Source organism: Danio rerio, chromosome 1, assembly GCF_049306965.1.
Source record: "Danio rerio strain Tuebingen ecotype United States chromosome 1, GRCz12tu, whole genome shotgun sequence".
Taxonomy (NCBI): Eukaryota; Metazoa; Chordata; class Actinopteri; order Cypriniformes; family Danionidae; genus Danio; species Danio rerio.
The window spans coordinates 48,350,992-48,367,594 of NC_133176.1; the positions used below are offsets into that span (position 1 = coordinate 48,350,992).

Sequence of the window (16,603 nt, forward strand, 5' to 3'; positions counted from 1 at the left end):
TACAACGGGTTTATTCACTTTTTATAGTAAAGGATTTAATTCCTTTTTACAGTGTATGATGTGCAGCACTAGAACTGTTATGTGAACAAGCCATGTGTTGACATTGCAAATATGTAAATAAGGATGTTAATTTAGGTTTTGCATGTATACAGTCACAGACTTTTTTTCTGAACAAAATGTATACAATATAAATGTTTGAATCCCCTTTGACTTCCACAGTATATTTCATATTAATAGGAACTATTACATTTTTGCTTACTATCATTCCTCAAAATATCAGTTTTATATGATAAAATTCCTTTTGTAAACTGGCTTAGAGCTGTATATATGATTACACTGTAAAAACAATTTATTTCCATTTTTAAAAATACCTTGTTGAAATGAACTTTTTTCAGTCCAGCTATAAGGCGGAACGATGGCTCAGTGGTTAGCACTGTCGCTTTACAGCAGGAAGGTCACTGATTCAAATTCCGGCTGGACTAATTGGCGTTTCTGTGTGGAGTTGGCATGTTCTCCGCGTGTTCTGGTGGGTTTTCTTCAGGTGCTCCGGTTTCCCCCACAGCCCAAAGACATGTGGTATAAGTGAAATTGATGAACTAAAATGACATAGTGTATAGAGACTAAGCCGAAAGAAAATAAATGAATATATATACAGTACAGAGAGAATTATTTTCTAGAAGTCTTTAAATGACACTTAATTCTTTGTTTACATGCCTGGACAGTTATGAACACAGGGCACGTTTTGGATTTTTGAATCTCAATTCAGAAATGTTATTGTAAACTTGTTTATTGTTGATGTGTTGATCTGCTGCATAAAAGCGTATGCTGAAATAGTTGGCGGTTCATTCCACTGTGGTGATCCCTGATAAATAAGGGACGAAGTGGAAGGAAAATAACTTGTATATTATTTCCTAGTTTAGTCAACCTAAATCAATTTGTCTACTGGGAAAAAGATTTTATCTTAAATCAATGTGCCATTTTAACAAAAGCAAATTTGTTACTGGACTGTCTTGAAATCTTAAGAAAATAAAACAAAAAAAACCCATCAATTTTTAAACAATTTAACAAGCAATTTGCTGTCAACACAAACTGACAAGTAAAAAAAAAAAGCAAAATACAATCACATTCATATATAAAAACATACTTTAAAAAAAAGTGCTGTATACATTTGGATGACCTTGACAAGGGCTAAGAATTGATTAGATTTTCTCACATTGATGTTAGCCTAAATGTAATTGCAGTATCATGCATCCTCATCCTATCAAGTCAACTCAAAACCAAATTTATTCTTTACTGCAAACTAAATGTATCAATTTATTATCTTGATCATTTCTTAAATAACTGGTTGTGTTTCTATGCAGTTTTATTGTCAGACAGACGTTTTAAGGACCTATAGGCTCATTCAGGTTTGCTATATGCGCACTGGCCAGGACCTTAATCCATCCTTGCATTGCTTCTCCTGTCAACACATTCGGTGTGTAGCCTATATGATGAGGGAGAGGGAGAAAACGAGAGATGGACGTTAAGTAACCAACAGTAACCAATGACTGCAGCTTGTTTCTTGTGACCGCGCGCGGCGTCAGACCTGCTGCGCTCGCGACCGAGAAGTGAACGCTTCAGGCGACGCCACAGACCCGCTCCCCCGTGCACTACACCCAACATAGGTAAGTTTGATTTCCAGTTCATTTCAGTTTATTGAAATTTCGATACTCACACGTGAATTTGGCTAATATAGTCAGTGTGTGCAAGCAACCCTCGTTGCATTGCAGTATTTGTTTTTCATTTATGCATTTATTATTTATTTAAAAGCGTGAACTATTAATAGAAGCATCACAATTCCACCCTGAACCCTAACAGTTCTTCATTACCGCATCACAAGATAACATTCCTCCCAGGTGTATTCTGTCTGTGCCAAATGTAACACAAGGAATAGCCTGTAGTTATGATAGAAATTCACATTTTGTGCAAATCAGTCTTCTTTTGATATTGTGTTTTTCCTGACAGCTGCGCCGTACGGGACACTGGCACGCGATGCTCAGTGATGCCCCATTTTTACACGGAGCATAAAGCGCTGTACTTTAATAATTGATGAAGGGGAGATGCCTTGTCGTGAGGCTGTGGCTTTGAAGGGTTTGTTTATCCGGCGAAAGGCAGGTTTCTCGGGGACGCCCTATTTTATCGACAGCCCCGGTAACTTCAGAGTGATTATAGCTGCTTAAGCCGCTTTTTCTTATCGTCATATTTGACGCGATTTCGGAAGAATAGCTGGGAACAAGTCAGTCAGGATGAGAGAGCGAGCGGCATCATAAGCCTCTTAGTTTGAATGTGAGTGTCATTCTCTGAAATAACCTTGACTGGACTGCCGTAATGACCTCGATTAAGCCAAAGATTTTCATGTGAAATCGCTTGTTTTGGTCATTATTAATCAGAAGGGCTCTGAAATCCCATCTGCGTTGGTCTACAGGGGGAGCAATCAGGGGCAGGTGTAGCTCTGCAGGTTGGTACACGGAGTTCTACAGTCAGCCAACATCATTTATGGCGCTAAATCAAAGATAACAGGGTATAAAATTTTGATTATTTGATTAAATTGGCAGTTATTACTGAATATATGCATGCCAAGACATTTTTGTTCATTGTTTTATAAATGTTATATATTAAAATGTTTAAAGGAATGAACTATTGTGATTTATTCATTTTCCTTCGGCTTAGTCACTTTATTCATCAGGAATGAATCGCCAACTTATCCAATTTTTTTTTACAGTGGATGACCTTCCAGTAACCCAACTGTAACCCAGTTCTGGGAAGCATCCATACACACTCTCATTCAGACACATAAACCATGCACAGCCAATTTAGTTTACCCAATTCATCTATAGCGCATGTCTTTGGACTGTGGGGGAAACCGGAGCACGTGTAACGGAGGCCAGCTAGTGTGTGCTGTGCAGGTAAACCTCACTCCTCTGATCTCTAAAGGTGCTCTAGCGACAGACGCTAGAGGCCATGGTCTTTAGCCTCCTTGTTAGAGCAACCAACTCCCATGCGGACGGTCGCCGGTTCGATACCAGCTCGGAGCAGGATGGGTGGCGTAGAACCGGTGGGGTTACATTGGTGCCGTGACCCGGATGGGAGTGAGGTTTAGGGGGGTGAGTGTAACGGAGGCCAGCTAGTGTGTGCTGTGCAGCTAAACCTCACTCCTCTGACCTCTAAAGGTGCTCTTGCTAGAGGTCATGGTCTTTAGCCTCCTTGGTAGAACAACCAACTCCCATACAGGAGGTCGTAGGTTCGATACCAGCTCGGAGCGAGTTGGGTGGCGTAGGACCGGCGGGGTTACACACACAGAGAAAACCCACACCAACACAGGGAGAACATGCAAACTCCACACAGAAATGTCAACTGACCCAGCCGGGACTCGAACCAGAGACCTTCTTGCTGTGCTAACCACTGAGCCACCATGTCGTCAACTATTGTGATGTCATATTTAAATGTTCTAGATTTTTACAAATTTTTTAATTGTTATTTATTTTATTTGAAAAATATATAGAATTTTTTTTCTGTGAAATGGATTGAATACAGTTTATTCTAGTAAAGTATTAATTTAATTTTGTTTTGTTTTTATGGGATTTTACGGTGCAAAATTATGCACTACCTGACAAATATCTTGTCATTGATCTCAGTTGTAAGAGAAACAAATAATAACTTGTAGTTGATCATAGAAAAGTGGCAGAAGGTAGTTTTTTCAGATGAATCATCTGTTGAACTGCGTCCCAATCATCACAAATACTGCAGAAGACCTATTGGAACCCACATGGACCCAACATTCTCACCAAGTCAGTCAAGTTTGGCAAAGTAAAAATCATGGTTTGGGGTTACATTCAGTATGAGGCTGTGCGAAGGATCTGAAGAGTGGACGGCAACATCAACAGCCTGAGGTATCAAGACATTTGTGCTGCCCATTTCATTACAAACCACAGGAGAGGGCAAATTTTTCAGCAGGATAGCGCTCCTTCTCATACTTCAGCCTCCACATCAAAGTTCCTGAAAGCAAAGAAGGTCAAGGTGCTCTAGGATTTTCCAGCCCAGTCACCAGACATAAACATTATTGAGCATCTCTGGGGTAAGATGAGGCATTGAAGTTGAATCCAAAGAATCTTGATGAATTCTGGGAGTCCTGCAAGAATGCTTTCTTTGCCATTCCAGATGACTTTATTAATAAGTTAGAGTATTGCAGAGATGTAGATGCAGTCCTCCAAGCTTATATTTTATACTGTACATTATTTCTGCTAAGTGACAAGAGTTTTGTCTAGGCAAAGTCAGACCTTACTGTTCTAATTAAATAAATAAAAATCGAGCCATGATCATATTTTATTTGGGTTGAACAAGTATGATCTAGAGACCTTTGCCTTTCATATAAGCCACTTCGAATACCAAATGATCAACTAGAAGTCAAGCCATTATTTGTTGTTCCTAAAACTTGGTTGGACAACAAGACTTTTGTCAGGTTGTGTAGTTATGCAGTGGCAGTCACTAGATTTTGAGAATGAAAGAGACAGTAAAGTTTTCAACGTACACTTTTGTAAATCTTGAATGCTTTAGGCTGTTTTTCCAAAATATGTTTTTAAAACTGGCAAAAACGACAACGATAACAACTACTGGGGTTAAAACATTAATATGATACACAATTAAAATATAGGACGTCACAGTGGCACAGAGGGAAGCCTGATTGATTCACAGCAAAAAGGTCGCTGGTTCAAGCCTTGGCAGAGTAGTTTGGCATTTCTCTGTAAAGTTTGTATGTTCTCCTTTTGTTGCCATGAGTTTCCTCTAGGTGCTCCGGTTTTCCCCACAGTCCAAAAACATGCAGTGTAGGTGAACTGGGGAAGCTAAATTGTCCATAGTGTATGTGTGTGAATGCAAGAGTGTATGTTTCCCTGTGTTGGGTTGCGGCTGGAAGGGCATCCGCTGCGTAAAACATATGCTGGATATGTTGGCGGTTCATTCCGCTGTAGTGACCCCTGATTAATAAAGGAACTAAGCCGAAAAGAAAGTGAATGAATGAAAAAAATAGATATTTTTATATAATTGTATATACAAAAAAAAATCAGCTATAGTAGTATAGCAATAGCTTCAGTAGTTAATATACCTAGTATATATACATTTATGGGTATATAAGTAACTGTGCATTATCATTGGCAAAAAAGATTTTAGTATGAAGTATACAGTAAATCAGCAATCAACATAATCAATGTATTTTTGTTACTGGTGGCATTTTAAATCTGAAATTAAGCAATTGAGAACTGATCTTAAACTCCAGTTCAGTATTCGATGTAGGATACTGGAGCATAATAATTGGCAGGGCAAATAACAGGCATCATGAATGATTACTCTGAGGATTTGCCATATTAACTCCAGTTACTACTGGGAATTAATGATGGTGATAAAGCGTTACAGTTGTGGGGAAGCTCCGTCCTGTGGTGTTTAACCCAGCAGGATTATACTGCAAAGTCAATGAAATGCAAATCAACCGTGCTTATGGGCTGCGCAATTAATAATTTAGATCTTGGGGAAATAACATGCATGAATTTAAAGTCTTCAATAAAATTAGTGTTGCACCTGATTGCAATGGAATGTTAGAACGAGCTACAAAAATGACCAAGAAACATGTTTTAGTAGGCATTTGCAGCATTTCATTTGGTTTTTATTAATATCTAAATGCCATTTACATACTATTTTACACATATCTTTACATCCTTAGAAGAACTGTTATCAAAAGGAAACCAAACACTCAGTAGTTTATTTTGTCTTTGTTTTCATATCTAAAACATCACGATTAAATAAATAAGAGTGTTATATTTCACAGGCATCTTCTCTGTCTCTGCAGGGGTCGTTCTCTGTGACTCGGTGTCTGTTCTTTAGAGATGAAAACACTTCGGTGCCAATAATCATCCCTGGATTTCCCTGGCCTTATGTCGACATGGCAACAGGAAGGAAAAGTCAGTGTGTTTTCTGTTCATAATGTGTGAATATATCAGTACATGCACTCTCAGAAATAAAGGTACGCAAGCTGTCACTGGGGTAGTAGCTTTTTAAAGGGTACAAATTTTGACTTAAAAGGTCCATATTAATACTTCAAGGGGACATATTAGCACCTTAAAAGTACAAAAGTGTTCCTCTTAAAGTTTTTAGGTACCAATATATATATATTTGAAGTACCAATATGTACTCTTTAAGAAACATGTACCTTCTGAACAGGTATCACCTCAGTGACAGCTCATGTACCGTTATTTCTGAGAGTGCGCAAGTCAAAATTATTAGCCTTCCTGTAAAATTTTAATTCCTAGACATTTTTTTGGACACATTTTTAAACATAATAGCTTTAATAACTAATTTCTAATAACTTATTTATTTTGTCTTTGTCATGACGAGAGGTAATAATATTTTACCAGATATTTTACAAAATACTATTTAGCTTAAAGTGCAATTTAAAGGCTTAACCAGGTCTAATAGGCAAACCTTTGGACAGCAGTTGTTAGTTCTGTAGCCAGTTGAATAAAATGATTTCTAATAATAATATTGACCTTACTATCAAGTTTAACTGCTTAAATTATTAAACAAGTTAAACTGCTTTTATTTCTGTTAAACTGAAACAAGACTTTCTCCAGATGAAAAAAATTAAAGGAAATACAGTGACAATTTCCTTGTTGTGCTAAACACTAAAATGAATAAAAAATTAACAAGAGGGCTATTAATTTCACCTTCAACTCTGCATTATAAAGAAAGCTTGTGGATTATGATTGTATTTAAATGTGCCGTGTGTATTTATATGTTCTGCGGTTAACACATGCAGAGTGTGTTTGTTCTGACAGCTCTCCCACACTGGATTAATCATCTCAGCACACATCGTCTGGTCCAGTTTCCATCTCTGTAATGATCTTAACTCAGCTCCTGTTTCTCTTCTCCAGGCTCCACTTCAAAAGGTGGAGTACGTTTCCCTGATGAAGAGGAAGATGCTCCCATGAACAACAGCTGTGATGAGAATCTCCAGGATCAAGTCATTGCTGCTCTTCCAGAGTCTGATGGCGCATATCTTGTGAAGGTGAAAGAAAAACGCACGTCTTTTTCTATATTTACCAAACATTAAAGGTGCCATGGAGTGCATTGACTCAATATGTTACAGTGTTCTTTGATATCTACTGTAGCTGGCACACTAGCCTAATTGATAATAAGTATCATAAGCTACAAAATAAATCACAATACATTTCTAAAATCAGTAAAAACATTTAAAAATGAACTGTATATGTGAGTGTGTAGCAGTTATTGACCACCAGAGTGGGTTTATCAACGTAAACTGAAAAATATTTAGCAAGTCTGCTTCAAAGAATGTTTTTTGTGTTTTTTCACCTTTTTAAAAATATACAGTATATATTTGATGCTGTATTTGCTTAGGTAAGTTATAAAACTATATGGAAATGGTTTTATATGCTCATTTATAACTGTTGGAATTACCATTGGAATAAAAAGTTCCAGAGCAGCTCCAGAGCTCAAGTCAGTGCCTGAGACACAGACACACAGAACTAAAACTCATTCAGTACATTCCTTGTCAACTGACTATCATTCACTGAAGTGGTAGAGTGGTTTATTTTAGCTAGAAGGAGTGAGTAAATAAATGTGAAATAAAAGTTTGCCTCTTATTTGTGTTGTGGTTAAAATAAATACTAAATTATTACCGGTTCAAAAAAGGGATAGACAGAGATGTATTTATAGCTTTATTTTGAAGTTATAACATACATGAAAACAGAGTCAGGAATTAATATCAACCTCAGCATAAACACATGAGATTTTAGAGGTATTTTGGCATCCTTTCAATGCAGGTCAACTACAGTCAGAGCTCAGTGATATGACACGATGCATGAACATGAGTGAAACATTATACTCAGCAGTGTACATGTGTTTGGAGCCTCAAAACAAACATTTGGGGCATATTTTACAATATACACGTTAAACTAACAAAAGATAGAGTTTAACAGACCCACAGAAATGCTAAATACATTAAGAATCTTGATTAATGATATGTGTGGATCATCAGAGTCTTTGTTCTAATTGTTTTCCACCATGATTTTACACTCAAAAATAAGTGTTTGAGGCTCACGGTATGCCATTTCCATGTACTGAACTCTTATTATTGAGCTATTTCTGGGTATATCCATGATTTTATTCTATGGGAGCTTTAAACAAGCACAGCAAATAATGAATTTCCTTTTAAATAGTTTATTTTAATTTGACAAAAATTGCATTGCCAGTGCAAGATGTGTTGTAAGCTGAAATCACTGACTGCTGCATTCTCTGTTTAGGCCGGATTTTTAAGGAGTCATCACAAATATGAAATCGTCTTCTCTTTGCCGCAAGTCCCAACGTTGGGCAAAGATGTCACCCTTTCCCCTGCACTCCGTGCCACGGCCAAACCACGGCTACGTGCAACACGCATCACACCACGGGCAGAGGGTATGCTTTTTGTGGTGGTATTATGATGCATCAAATTAAGCCAGAAAGATTGAGTTTACAAACTGGGTCCTGAGTTTCTGAGTTGGGGAATGTCAGCAAAAAAAAATAAATAAATAAATAAAAATTTTAGGCAACATCTACACTAATCCAGATGCATTTGTAAATAGTGTATTTATGTAAAAGTGCCCTCTGTTCACAATATCAAGTTAAAGCTTTATACAAACTTTTCTCATTCACACTAAAACATTGGAAAACACTAAACACCTCTATGCTACGTACAAGTAAATCTATCCTTGCGTGGCACTGCCTTACAACAACTGCAAGAAAGCATTTTGAAGTATTCAAGAATATTCAAATGCCCTTGAAAAAAGGCAAGCTGAATTATGTGCAAACTGATATTAGCAACTCTATCCAACTGGTGAGCAGCCAACATAATGACTGCGCAATGTCATCCAACATCTTGCTTTTAACTGAATAGGCCACAAGACTCCATTTCAAATAAGGAACTTGAACTTGCAAAAGACACAATATGTAAATGGCCCCTTTATTATATTTGACGTAGCCAAAAACAAGTTATTTCGAGTCATTTACTTCAAGTCTGAGTCAAGTCTCGAATCATGATAAAAAAGTCCCTTTAAAGCAAGTCATTTTACTCGGCGGCCATCTTTGAAATGCCTCTTGAAGTACGCTCAGGCATTCTGATTGAATGGGGAATCATCAAATTCTTCAAAATTGCTTGCCAAGCTTACAATTAAATTTATATTAGGAATCACCAATAAAATTAAACAACAACTGTCTCTCTTGAGTTTAATTTCTAAATGTTCAAATCACACAATATCTGTATAAACTCACGTCTATTCTGAACCCCTTCCAGTGTTGCCAACTATTTTCAATGAAAAGGCGCTAAACTCTGCCCTTAAAGTTGCTAAATATCGCTAGATTACATCATACATCAATTTACATATTACTGACGTCATCACGTCTAACCGTTTCTGTTTGTTTTATCCAAAATATTTGGGTCCATTTATTTACATTTATTGCTGTTTGAACACAGTATATTAGTATAGATTTGTAGGGAATTTGTAGTAATCTCTTATACGTAATATACTCAGAAAAGTTCTGAAAGGGGGTCTGAAAAGTTGCTAAATATGGCGACAGAGTTGCTAAGTTGACAACATCGACCCTTCCTTTAGAGAATCTTCAGTCTATAGCGATCGCTGATTGTGTCCTATGCTAGTAGGCTAGTAGGCGGGACTTCATTTGCTATATTTACAGTTACATTTTTCCCCATTCAAAAGTATGTGAGTGACACGTCTTGTGTATTCTTTATTCTTTGGTGATAGTCAAGTTATGAATATTTGTCAAGCAAATCAATATTATGCAAGTTAAAAGGGAGGTCCACTATAATATCCTATTTTAAAATTAGTTGATGTGTAATGTAGGTATGTGAACATAAACAACATATCTGAATGTAATATGCTCAAAGTTCAATGCAAAGAGAGACATTGGCTTAGCCATTGAGTTAGCTTAGCAAAGCCTACAGCGAACAAAGTTTGGGGACTATAAAAAATACATCTGGGCTAGTGTGATCACAAATGCTTCAGGTTGTGCCCATTAACCACACCCATACAACCCACGCAGCAAAGGGGCGTGACCAGAGGAGCTGTAATGTTATAGCAGAAAAAGCTAAAATGCCATCCAAATGCTGCTTTTCCACAGAGCTTGTTCTATTTCTGTATTTGGGCTCGTTTTCATGTTAACTGAGTAGCAATATATAATTAAAGTGAGATGTATGAAAAAATAACATGACTTTTTACAAATGAAGCATAAGCACACATTGCTTTGCATGTTATAAACACAACCAAGCCCTAAAAATACACTCTGGACCACCACTTTAAGTCTGACTCATGTGACTTGAGTCCCCTACCTCTGCCAGGAACATTTATCAAACTCGAGACCATTTTCAAAAAGCTTTATTTTCATAAAAATTTCCATATCAGTTTGGATGGAAGGTCAAAATTTAGGAAATAAAAATACTTTAAAAAAAAATGTATTAGTATGGACAAAGCCTCAGATGCAATATATTCAGCATCTTTATTAATGGTAAATATCTTCAAATGAATAATTTTCTTATCATTCACAGTTGGGTTTATTAACAAAATGCCACAGTGTTGTAAAATTGTGAAAATGTATAATCATTTAAATGACAGCATCTTCATAAATTGAATAATTGTTAGTAATTGTAAATGTATTCATAGATCCTGACATCATATATAAAAACTAGAATTTTCCGGAAAAAAAAAAGTACATTGCCATCAGATTTTACAATACTTTTCTGAGAATACTTTTTGAATGCATCTTACATAAAATTTATGATTTCCCAGCTTATGAATGCAAATTTCCCATGAGCACTTGAACCTTTAGACCATCTCTTACCATTACAGATTATACAATGTCTTATGTGTCATTCATCCTCCCATGTGTGTTCATATATTCACACGACCCCTATTAAGAGGGGTTGAGCAGTTAATGAGACACTTTACAGCTGAAGTTATTTACAGCAGTCAGACTGGAGCAGCCTGTGTTAAGTGCACATCTCAGGGGTGCAATGCTTAAGAGATAGTTCAGGCAAAATGAGAAACCTTTATGATATAAGTTTGCTTTTCCTCTTGAGCATTCATTTTCATTTAACTAAGTTTATCAGAGGTCACCACAGCGGAATGAACCATTAATTATTCCGGTATAAGTGTCATGCAGCGGATGCCCTTCCAGCTGCAACCCAGTACAGAGAAACACCCATACACTCTCACATTCACTCATGCACTTAGGCCAGTTTTGTTTACCTAATTTATTTATAGCACATTTTGCTATGGGGGAAACCGGAACACCCAGAGGAAACCCACACCAACACAGGGAGAGCATGCAAACTCCACACAGAAACACCAGCCGGGACTCGAACCAGTGACGTTCTTGCTGTGAGGTGACAGTGCTTACCACTGAGCCACCATGGCGCCCTCTGTTGAACATGAAAGTAGTTATTTTTAAAAAATATAAGAAACCTGTAACCATTGACGTTCATTGTAGAACAAAAAAATACTATGGAACTCAATGGTTACTGGTTTCCAACCTTATTTTGAAAAAAAATGGAAACTCAAACAGGTTGTGACAATTATTATTAGTTGATGAATGAACTATCCCTTTAATAAATAAGCAACCTTTCCATAAATAAGGCATCCTGTCTTGATTTGTCATTTGATGCATCACTTAAATGAAGCAGTAATATGCCATATAAATAATGTGAAAAGGTATTTTAAACCTGCTGCCAGAGCAGTCAATGTGGATATAAAACTGTTTGTAGCCCTAACTGGTAATACATCAAGCCAAATGTGAGATGTCATGTCGCGATCAATAATCTCACTCCTATTTCAAGCTATCATCGATCTCTCCATTAGCTCAAACTCACTCTGCACATTTATAGTAGTGTCACTTTTCCCGCAGTTGAATCTTCGGGGAAATCTTAGTAGGTTTGCCGTATCAGTGCATACAATTTATAATCTAGAAGAAGATGCGAGCACTCTGTACATCTAGGTGACTGTTTGTTTGTTTATGATGGTTTCAGTTTTATAATGTTATTCTGGTCACTGGTGTGTTTTCTGTCAGGCACTTTATTTTTTTGTCTTTTTATGCATCCTGAATGTTTGCGTGTGTGTTTGTGTGTGTGGTTTTAGGTGGCGTGAGGGTGGTTTGTGAGTACATCGCTCAGCAGGAGGGAGTGGTGCAGGAGGAGCTCACCCTGGTCAACAGAAGCAGACGCGACAGCAGCGTCCGGGTCAGACTACAGGCCAGAGTCATGGGTGAGATACAAACTGACACATACACACACTGAAAAACATGGTTCATTGCAAAATGTTGCAAACAATTTATATAAGCTGAATTTAAACAAACAAATAAGCTTGAACATTACTAAATTTAATTTGATTGTTTAAATTCAGCCTAAATAAATTGTTTACAACCTTTACAACCTTTATAAATCCAATGAATAATTTTTTTCAGTGTACACACACACACACACACACACACACACAAATCTGCCAATTTATAAAATGTGCATGGAAGCACGCTATGATGTGAAGTGCCACACAAATTAGAATGTTAGGTTTGGGTTAGCTTTAAGGAAACATACACTCACCAGCCACTTTATTAGGTACAGCTGTCCAAATGCTCGTTAATGCAAATTTCTAATCAGCCAATCACATGGGAGCAACTCATGCATGTAGACATGGTCAAGGCGATCTGCTGCAGTTAAAACCGAACATCAGAATGAGGAAGAAAGGTGATTTAAGTGACTGAACATGGCATGGTTGTTGGTGCCAGACGGGCTGGTCTGAGTATTTTAGAAACTGCTGATCCACTGGGATTTTTATGCACAACCATCTCTAGGGTTTACAGAGAATGGTCCAAAAAAGAGAAAATATCCAGTGAGCGGCAGTTTTGTGGGCGCAAATGCCTTGTTGATGCCAGAGGTCAGAAGAGAATGGCCTGACTGGTTTGAGCTAATAGAAATGCAACAGTAACTCAAATAACCACTCGTTACAACCGAGGTCTGCAGAAGAGCATCTCTGAACGCACAACATGTCCAACCTTGAAGCGGATGGGCTACAGCAGAAGAAGACCACACAGAGTGCCACTTCTGTCAGCCAAGAACAGGAATCTAAGGCTACAGTTGGCACAGGCTCACCAAAATGGGACATTAGAAGATTGGAAAAACGTTGCCTGGTCTGATGAGTCTCAATTTCTGCTGCAACATTCGGATGCTAGGGTCAGAATTTGGCGACAATAACATGAAAGCATGTATCCATCGTGCTATGTATCAGCAGTTCAGGCTGGTGGTGGTGTAATGGTGTGGGGATTTTTTTTGTTTTTTGACACACTTTGGGCCTATTAATACCAATTGAGCATAGTGTCAATACCACAACTTCCCTGAGTACTGTTGCTGACCATGTTCATCCCTTCATAACCACAGTGTACCCATCTTCTGACGGCTACTTCCAGCAGTATAACGCGCCATGTCATAAAGCACTAAACATCTCAGACTGGTTTCTTGAACATGACAATGACTTCACTGTACTCAAATGGCCTCCACAGTCACCAGATCTCAATCCAATAGAGCACCTTTGGGATGTGGTGGAACAGGAGATTCGCATCATGGATGTGTAGCCCACAAATCTGCAGTAACTGCGTGATGCTATCAGGTCAATATCGGTTCAATATCTGAGGAATATTTCCAGTACCTTGTTGAATCTATACCATGAAGGATTAATGCAGATCTGAAGGCGAAAGCGGTCCAACCCGGTACTAGTAAGGTGTACCTAATAAAGTGGCCAGTGAGTTACGTTTAAAAAGTTAAGTAATTAGCATTGTTCTAATCTCAACCTCAGTTTTATTTCACAAGACATTGTTGTATGAATGACCATGTTTGCTGTGTGTGTGTTACGATGGATTAATCTATAGTTTAAAACAAAGGATGAAATTCAAATAAATAAGATGGCATGAAGGTCAACAAATGAGGAGAGAATTTAAGTCTGTGTTGAGTACCTCTATGAATGTAATATTATACACCACCTTTTAGTCTGTTTTGATAACCATAGTACAATATCCTGTTAAATACTGTGAAATAAGAGCATCTAATCATTGATGTAGTATCTAAATTCCTCTCATTAATGAATGAGATACTGAAATAAATTACATACTGCAAAAACGAAGGCAATTTGGGCTCAATTTATAAAATGTCTATTAAAAACTGATCACTAAAATAATAAGAAAATGTGTTACTGTCTTCCACAGAGCGCCACCATGGGACGCCGATGTTACTTGATGGAGTGAGATGTGTTGGTGAAGAAAAACACACAAAATAATCAGACAAAGAAGAAGTATAGATGTAAATGATACGAATAATGAATGCCCGTGTGAATGTACCTCAGACTGTGAACACCCTGGACAATCACAGCTTCAACACTGACCACCAATAATATCACTAACTCAACTTTAGTTTTGAACAGATTATACAGATGATGGAATTTTATTATAGTAGAATTATATTGAAAAGCAATGAAAAGCGTAAAGCAATATACCAATGCTTTTGGCTTCCGATAAAGGATATGTCACATGTTAGTTCAGCTGTGTGATGTTTGTTAGCCTGAATGTGATTAATAACTAACTGACTAACATTCCTTGTTAGAGTAATTATACAAGAACGAAAACAAATATAGCTTAGATGGTTACTGTGTTAAACTGAGATGCGTTTCAAGAACACTCCGCCTGCTTTATTTATGAACTGCATCTCATTATATTAATGCCTGTGGAATATATAATCGTGTGCATAATATACACTGTATACTATGCATGATTATATCTAGCTATGTGTCATCCTATAGCCGACATACTTTGCTCCCATCAACATCAATCATCAGTCAATCCACGAGATTTGTTGATAACATTAAATACTGCACTAAATACAGCATTTGTTGACTGGTTAAATATGGGTGTTGTATTTAATGCAAACACAACTGTATTCTCAAAGGAACAGTTCACCCCAAATAAATATATAGATATATTAATAAATTGCTGTTTATTTACATTCAGTGTTGGCCATCCAAGATGTAGATGGCTTTTTTTTCTTCACCAGAACATTAAAGATGATTTTCAGCTGAAACTGTGGTCATTCTGATTCGTAAAATAAGGTCGAAAGCACAGGTAATCATTTAGTTTTGGCAGTTTCTATATAGTCAATATATTATACAGTGGTTTGTTGACCCCTCATTAATTAAGCGACTAAGCTGAAAAGAAAATGAATGAATAAATAAATGTAAATCACATGTAATATCATGATGACGCATGCAACACTAAGCTGTCAAGGTTTTTAAATCTGCTAGAGGGAGCTTCACTTTAAATGTAAACATCTTACTCAAACGATATTTATTGTTGTTATATATATATATATATATATATATATATATTTTTTTTTTTTTTCTCTTTTTACTTGGAAAAAGTTTCCCCTTTCCCTTTAAAAGCAAACTCCCTCTCAACTCCACGAGATTTGTTGATAACATTAAATACTGCCCTAAATACAGCATTTGTTGACTGGTTAAATATGGGTGTTGTATTTAATGCAAGCACAACTGTATTCTCAAAGGAATAGTTCACCTCAAATAAATATATAGATATATTAATAAATTGCTGTTTACTTACATTAAGTGTTGACCATCCAAGATGTAGATGGCTTTTTTTTCTTCACCAGAACATTAAAGATGATTTTCAGCCGAAACTGTGGTCATTCTGATTCGTAAAATAAGGTCGAAAGCACAGGTAATCATTTAGTTTTGGCAGTTTCTATATGGTCAATATATTATACAGTGGCTCAGTGGTTAGCATTGTCACCTCACAGCAAGATGGTCGCTGGTTTGAGTCCTGGCTGGGCCAGTTGGCATTTCTGTGTGTAGTTTGCAAGTTCTCCCCATGTTGGCATGGGTTCCAGGTTCTCCGGTTTCCTCCACAGTCCAAAGACATACGGTATAGTTAAATTGGGTAAACTGGCCATGTATGAGTGTGTGTGTGAGACTGCAAGAGCGTACGGTGTTTCCCAGTATTAAGTTGCAGCTAAAAGGGCATCCGATGCATAAAATATATGCCAGAATAGTTGGCAGTTCATTCCGCGGTGACCTCTGAGAAATAAGAGACTAACACTTCAAATGACTTCTTCAAATAACATTTCTGTGGGGAGTTTGCATGTTCTCCCCATGTTGTAGTTGAAGAACATCCGCTGTGTAAAACTTATGTTGGATAAAAAGTTTGTTCATTCCATTGTGGCGACCCCTGATGAATAATGGACTAAGCTGAAGAAAAATGAACGAATGAATGATTTTTTTTAATGTTTATAGTCTTTGATTGTCATTTCACAAAAATGGAAATTTTAGACTCTAAGATGTTTTTTTCTTTTCTTATGGTTGAATATGTTCATAGTATTTATTGTTTGATTGACTATTTTTTGTTTAATTATTTGGTATACTACCTTTAGATTCCTTGTGAAATCATTACATTGTTTATT

General features: G+C 37.0%; 1 protein-coding gene across 1 annotated transcript; it reads left to right on the forward strand.

The window, feature by feature from the left end:
* Nucleotides 1-1,458: 1,458 nt before the first annotated feature.
* On the forward strand, nt 1,459-15,823 carry adisspa (adipose secreted signaling protein a). Its single transcript, NM_001386632.1, has 6 exons — nt 1,459-1,664; nt 5,879-5,990; nt 6,960-7,093; nt 8,349-8,499; nt 12,228-12,353; nt 14,344-15,823. The coding sequence occupies exons 2-6, from the start codon at nt 5,972-5,974 to the stop codon at nt 14,412-14,414; spliced, it is 501 nt and encodes a 166-aa protein (NP_001373561.1). The 5' UTR covers nt 1,459-1,664; nt 5,879-5,971; the 3' UTR covers nt 14,415-15,823.
* The last annotated feature ends 780 nt before the right edge of the window (nt 15,824-16,603 follow it).

Coding starts and splice junctions, on each gene's coding strand:
- adisspa (NM_001386632.1), top strand. Junction 7,094..8,348: donor ATGGCGCATATCTTGTGAAG/GTGAAAGAAAAA, acceptor TTCTCTGTTTAG/GCCGGATTTTTAAGGAGTCA. Junction 12,354..14,343: donor ACTACAGGCCAGAGTCATGG/GTGAGATACAAA, acceptor TGTCTTCCACAG/AGCGCCACCATGGGACGCCG.